This window comes from Aphanomyces invadans, assembly GCF_000520115.1.
Source record: "Aphanomyces invadans strain NJM9701 unplaced genomic scaffold supercont1.175, whole genome shotgun sequence".
NCBI classification, from domain to species: domain Eukaryota; phylum Oomycota; class Saprolegniomycetes; order Saprolegniales; family Verrucalvaceae; genus Aphanomyces; species Aphanomyces invadans.
Genome location: NW_008580320.1, coordinates 1 through 6,886, shown reverse-complemented (window position 1 = coordinate 6,886; position 6,886 = coordinate 1). Strand labels below are relative to the sequence as shown.

The following is a 6,886-nucleotide window of genomic DNA, read 5'->3' as shown; positions in this document are numbered from 1 at the left end:
TGGACCAAAGCACGTCGAATTCCCGGCGCGTGAAGTTGGAGAGCGTGCGCATGCCTTCATCGCCAGAGTCTTGGCATGTCTTGTCGTAGAATGGGTTGGCCGTATCAGGAGCCTCGTCTTGTTGGTCGACGGTGTCGCCATAGTCTTGCAGGCATTGCGACAAGAATGCTTGGTCGGATGCGGCTTGGTCTTGAAAGCGTGAGATCATTGCCGCGACGTTGAGCACCATGTTTGTTCGAGAGGGCTAAAAAAGAGTGAGGTGAATGTATATTCAAGCTTTTGGCGCGAAGTCACGTGCTTAGGCGGGAGCCAATAAGAAGTTAGAACGTGTAAAGACGCTTTCTATTCTTATGGTTGCCGTTCCTTTCATTTCATCTCATCTACTGATCAGTTCATTGGTGTTAGAAGAATTTTAGCAGTATTTTGGAAGGGTGACGGTGGCTGTCGAGTTAACCGGATGTGTCGAAGGGAAGTCGAATCTGATATGGATATGAGTCCAATTGTTAAACGCTATACATATACAGGAAATAAGTTGGTATCTGGTTGGCAACTCAGTATCCGGTTTCGGGGCCTAGTGCTCCCTCAAGGTTTGCTCCCTACTCAAAATCAATTATCTGTGTAAAATGATTGATACAAAGTTTGTGGGGCTTGTTTGAATTACGAATGACCACTGAGAACAGGTCCGTCCCACTCGTTCTGGACAATACACAATCGCACAATCCGTGCGATTGTGTATTGGTATTAAAATTGGATGTTATCCTTACCAATATGAGACTGCTTATGCTCCCCCCAAACACGACCGCCTTCCTTCAACCCATGGACGCGGGCATCATTAGAAAGGTTTTGCAACTTATCTTTACATTACCATTATAACCAGATTCGTGACAAAACCAGTTGACAGGGTACGGGCAGGGTCAAATGATTTTGTGTTTTGCAATTTACCAACATCCATGTCATTACAATTTTCCGGATAAGTTGATATTTGGACTCATGCATTTTGACATTGGAGCCAAATCACGCGCTGTCATGCCGTTAACTCAAGGGGATATGTTGACTTTGGTTCCACTGGTAAAGACACCACGCCAGCGTAAGGCATTAATCACAATGCTTGCATTATACACGATCGAAAGGCCCCTAATACATGCTATCCGCTTCTCACTCGCCGCCACGTCTGACGCCAACGCCATACTCGACTATCGTTTTGACGTTGCCGGCATCCGCGAGCTCGGCTTCGTTTTGGGCCTACCCGCTGTCATAATCACTGAAGCACGCAATCGCGTCCATCGCGACGAGGCGATGTGCATCGTCCTGGGTCGTTTGGTCTTCCCTGTGCGGTTCCACACTATGTCTGCTGTGTTTGGTCGGTCGCGATCCGCGCTGTGCGAAATATTTTTGCACGTCGTCAACGAACTTTGCTCACGTTGGGGTTGTCTGCTCTACTTTAACAAGACATTGGTGTCCAAATACATTGCTCGGTACTGCGCCGTGGTGGTGCCCAAAGGGACCCCGCTATCCAACGTCTTCGGCTTCATCGACGGCACGAAGATCCAAACCTGCCGCATCGCTCCGAACAGTGACGGCAACAACTTGCAACGACAACTATATAGTGGCCACAAGAGAATTCACTGCCTCAACTACCAAGCCGTCACTGCTCCCGATGGTATATGTGTGCATTTCTATGGCCATATGGAAGGGCGTCGTCATGACACAACGATGCTTCGCATGAGTGGCTTGATTGAATTTTAGGAACAAAATTCGAGTGTATTTGATGGACGAGTCTTGTATGGTGATCCTGCATATAGTATATTACCATTTTTGATCTCTGGATTCAAAGGCATTAATTTGTCTGCCGAGAAAATGGAGTTCAACAAGCGGATGAGTCGTGTGAGGCAGTCTGTGGAATTCAACGTTAAAGTTTTGAAAACGTTGTGGTCTTACATAATATTCAAAAGTTTGGGCAAAATTCGTCTCTCCCCTGTTGCAAAAGTGGTTGCAGTAGCAATGTTGTTGACAAATTGCCATTGTTGCTATTTTGGCGGGAATCAAATCAGCGACTATTTTACTTGCAACCACCGATACTGCGAGAGTATCTTGACACACTGCAGATCATTGACATTTAATACAATATGTATTATTCGCTCACAACCTTTCAATCATCATGCGCATCAACAAGTAAATTGATTCCTGTTGCTGACGTTAACTGATCGGCCATCATTTGCCGCTCAATACGCCTTTCTTCAAGCTCCATACGCCGCTCGTCACGCACCTTCTCTAATTTTTCGCTTTGAATCCAAATCAGCCTTGACTTGTTCTTGCATCAGCGCGATAATTTTCATAAATTTACCACCTCCTGAGCTTGCGTCATCATCATCTTTCTTGCGCTTTCGCTGGTCGAGTGGCTCCATGGCTTCTGCACGTACAAGACTTCCCATCATCTCTGCGTGATTGGCGGCCTCTCGACTCTCGTCCGCACGGCGCAAGTCAGCCCTCTTGGCGTCGTCGTATGCAGCGAGCAAATCGTCCAGCAGCACGATCTTTTCGTTCTCATCCTCGTCCACGCCAGGTGCAAGCGCAGACTCCTTGTCGTGCTTTCGATGCGCATCCAGTAGAAGCATGATTTGGTTGCAAGCTCGTTTTGCGTCGATCTCGAGGCGGCTGAACTCGTCGGACTCGCGAAGGGCGGAAGCAACGGCGTTCCAACGTTCCACGACAAGACCACGCCGTGCCTCAAATGGCATCTCTAGGGACACCTGACGAAGAAGCATTATGTCATCTTCGTCAGAGAAGTTGCGGCGCTTGCTTGGCATAGCCATCGCCTGGTTATTGTGTTGGAGGTATCGTGTGATGACAATGATGGTTGTCCGTACAAATCATGAGATCCAGTGATTTGCGATTGATTTTGACAGTATCATTAACTAAATTTGAGAGGCAGATTTCTGGTTTTGGCAGTCGGCCTGATGATAGTGATAATGATGAGTTGCAAAACCTTTCTATTGCTGCTTTCAAGCGGCACTACAAACGTTGTCAGCTTGACCATGTGACAGAGCTGGTTGATGGCATTACCGAGGCAATTGAGAGTGGAGTGAAGAATATGTACGCCGTCGACGTGTTGACGGCCATGAAATGGTCAATTCAGGCCTGGGATTGTGTCACATTCGAAACTGCTGGAACCATACCGGCATTGTTTCCCACGGCCACTCAATTCAGCGATTGCTCAACTGATAACTGTCAAAATCATTTATCGTGTTTCCTTTGTTCTTTTGTTTTCCTTTTACAATTCATTTTTTGGTGAGGGAGCAAACGTTAAGGGAGCTCTGTAGTACAGACCTGATGGAAAATATAGACGCACCTGCAAATTCGACGGTTTGGAAAAACCATATCCAATTTTGGAGTTTCTGACAATGGATTTCTACTGCACAAGGCATTCAAAAATCAACACAAGAATGACAGCCCAAAAATATCGCCTGCACATTGACAAAGTCGATAAAGACCAAACTGAGGGATGATGCAAATTATAGACGCACAACATCGAGTGCAGCTATTCGTCGATTGCGTTACCATTTTTCAACACTACTTGAGCCATTCGTGTTGGCATTCCATCTACGAGCTTACGCAGGTAGGACTGTTGGATTTTATTCCAACAAACACGGATCTGGGCACGCAATTCCTCGACAGTGTCAAACTGACGGCCATTTTCGTACACCAGCCACGACAATTGAACCCAAACATTTTCAATTGGGTTCAAATCCGGACTCTTGGCAGGCCACGACATCACATCAATGCCTGTGTCCCTCAAATGCGCCATAGTTTCTCTTGAAACGTGGATAGATGCGTTGTCTTGTTGAAAAATGGGGTCGTGAATGTCATGGTCGCGACAAAGGTTTCCCAGTAGGGGCAGCAAATGCATGTCCAGAGTACGGCAGTAGCGTGAACTGTTTTGTTTCCCCTCGAGGAAGGCCAACTCGCTGCGTCCATACGTGGTCATCACGGCCCAAATCAAAACACTTCCTCCGCCGCACGCACGCTTCGTGAAAATTTCTTGTTCCTTTCTGAGGTCATGCCAGTAATATTGGTAGCCATCTGGGCCGTCCAAGTTGAATTTCTTCTCATCGCTGAACGCGACACGTGTCCAGAGATGAGATTTGGTCATCCATTCGGTTGCGAACTTGGCTCGGGCGTTTTTGTGGCGGGGCTTGAGGGCTGGGCGAGGTTTACGCTTGATGTACTTCGCCAATTTAGTGGAGCGAAGCCATTGACGCACAGTAGATGCCTTGACCTTGTAATTAAATGCATTAGCTATGTGCTTGGATGACATTTGCTTGCTGGTGGCCATTCTGAAGATTTGGCGGAGCATTCGCTTGGTCATTTATGGCTTGCGACCGGGTCGTTTTAGAGGCTTCGTGTCGCGCAATTTGCTAAGGCAAGTCCGAATGGCCTTTTCGCTGCAGCTAATGTAGCGTGCAATGTGGCGATTGCTTTTTCCTTCGTGATTAAGGGCTTTTACGGCGCCAACTTGCTCCGATGTCTACTTTTTACCCCGTGGCATGCCAAAATTGCAATGACATGAACGCTATATGTTCCAGGGCATGATGTGAGCGGCTGGAAGCTTCTAGAATGCCAAAATCAGCTGTAAAGTGTTCCTGATGTTGACTTTTTGTAGACAATAGACAGATTTCGCAAATCTTGGTTCTGTTCTATCTGTAACCTAAAATTCAGAACACAGATAGAATGAAACCTCACAACCATTGAATTTCGCAAGTCATCCGATTCAAACAGGTTCTATCCGCTAAATTAGTTCAATCAAAATACACCTGTAGCGACCTCATATCCACAAATGCTGGCATGCCATGAGATCGAAGTGCTTCTTAAGAAGCGTCACGTAGCCAAATTCCGACCACGCATGCGGCTTTTCCGTCTGCTTGCTTGCGTCGTTGAACAACCTCTTGTACCGGACGTTCGTTTTGATCTGCTTTCGTTGACGGATGCCGATGCCACATTAAAGTTCCGTTTCGACGTCCAAGACATTCAACGTCTCGTCATTGCGTTGCGCCTTCCCGAGGTAGTAATCACTGCTTCACGTGACCGTTGCCTCGCGACCGAAGCGCTTTGCATCGCACTGTACCGCATGTCCTACCCACGAATACTCTACGACATGATGTCCACATTCGGACGATCACGCGAAGCCTTGTGTCGAATTTTTAACGACACAATCGACATTTTTTTGCACATTGGAGTGGCGTTTTGTACTATTGCCTACCGAGCGCTGCCAACCGATTGACAAAATACGCTGCTGTAATATATAAGAACAAGGGATCGATGATGGACAACATCATTGGTTTCATCGACGGAAGCAAGATTGAAACGTGTCGCATCACGCAGAAACGAGGCCGTACGGAAGACGCGTTGCCGGACTTACAGCGCTTGCTCTACAGTGAGCATAAACGTCGTCATTGCCTCAACTTTCAAGCGGTCACTGCACCTGACGGATTGTATGTACACTTCTGGGGGGCAATTGAAGGCTCTCGCCATGACGTGACTCTGCTTCGCTTGAGCAAGCTGGAATCGTATTTGGACGAAAATCGCAGTATTTTCGCTGGATTTTTGATTTATGGCGACCCAGAGTACGGTGTGCTGGATTGGATTTGATCAGGATACAAAGAACATGAGCTGGACGCCAACAAAAAGGAGTTTAATTCAGCCATGAGTAAAGTCCGACATTCCGTCGAGTGGTCTTTTGGAGTAATGAAAAGACATTGGGCGATGGTGGGGTACAAAATGCAACAAAAGATCATGCTACAAAGCGTTGGCAAGGTAATCATGTGCGCAATGATATTACTAACTGCCACTGCTGCTATTATGGCGGCAACCAAATCACCGACAATTTCAACTTGGCGCCACCCCAACTTGAGGAGTATTTAGTTTTGTAAATAATCCGATACTACTTGTGCAAAATTTCATTGATCAACACGAGAAGAAGGAAGACATATTTACAACTAATGTTTATTCATCTCGATCAATTGACGATTGAGTGTCATAATGTCTTCCGTTCGTTTGCGTTCGTCCTCTCGTCGTTGGATTCGTTCCATTCTATCCTTCTCACGCTCTTGAAGCTCCATTTCAAATTTGTGTTGTTTGAATTTGAGCCGTTCGTGCTCCAACTCAATTTCACGATCTTGGGACTCAAAAATTGCTTTACGTTTCGTACTTACCGCATCACTGTCAGTTGAATCGTCTGGTTCGACCGACGGGCGGCGACCACGACGCATCGCTTGTTCGCGGATGTGTGATGCTTTTGCTTCCTTTTAGCTTGCCTCTGCCGTTGTTGTGGCCCGTTCGGCTTTGCGCTGTTCGGTGTGCTCCTCATACAACTGCAGCACTTCGTCCAAAAGTACAATCTTGCCGGTTTCATCTTGTGCCACTCCCGACATGTACTTAGAAGTCTCTTGAAACTTTCGGTGCACTCGGAGCAAGTGGAAACAGCGACTTGATGCCTTCTCCCCGTCCAGTCCATTTCTCGCAAACGATGGAGCCTGCAGCAGCTTGGCCGCGTCGCTGTCCCAGGCTTTGGCAGTGCTCTTTGCGTGCTTGAAGGGAAGGTCATTATTGACCTGGGTGAGAAGGCTAAGGTCGTCCGCATCACTCCACCATTTCCGCGCTAGGGAGTCTGCATCAGGCTGCACCTCATCAGCCATGATGGCGACACGAAATGAGACTTTATGCGGATGAAGCACTGGTTGTAAAATCGTGCAATTTTGGCATCGGCTGCAACAAGTTGTCACAGGTGGGTTCCAAACTTATTGAAGCTGAGAGGATAGGTTGCAGATAGAACAGAACCTGCGTTTGCGAAATCTGTCTAATGCCTGGTGCGTCTATAATTTGCATCACC

At 47.2% G+C, this 6,886-nt stretch overlaps 2 protein-coding genes across 2 annotated transcripts; both read right to left on the bottom strand.

Moving 5' to 3' along the window:
- Nucleotides 1-2,258: 2,258 nt before the first annotated feature.
- Nucleotides 2,259-2,813, bottom strand: H310_15108 (hypothetical protein; the record flags this gene model as incomplete). Its single annotated transcript, XM_008883085.1, has 1 exon — nucleotides 2,259-2,813. The coding sequence occupies one exon, from the start codon at nucleotides 2,811-2,813 to the stop codon at nucleotides 2,259-2,261; it is 555 nt and encodes a 184-aa protein (XP_008881307.1).
- A 3,489-nt stretch (nucleotides 2,814-6,302) lies between these two features.
- Nucleotides 6,303-6,692, bottom strand: H310_15107 (hypothetical protein; the record flags this gene model as incomplete). The annotated part of the gene is made up of 1 exon (XM_008883084.1): nucleotides 6,303-6,692. One exon carries the CDS (start codon nucleotides 6,690-6,692, stop codon nucleotides 6,303-6,305), a length of 390 nt encoding a protein of 129 aa, XP_008881306.1.
- Nucleotides 6,693-6,886: the final 194 nt, after the last annotated feature.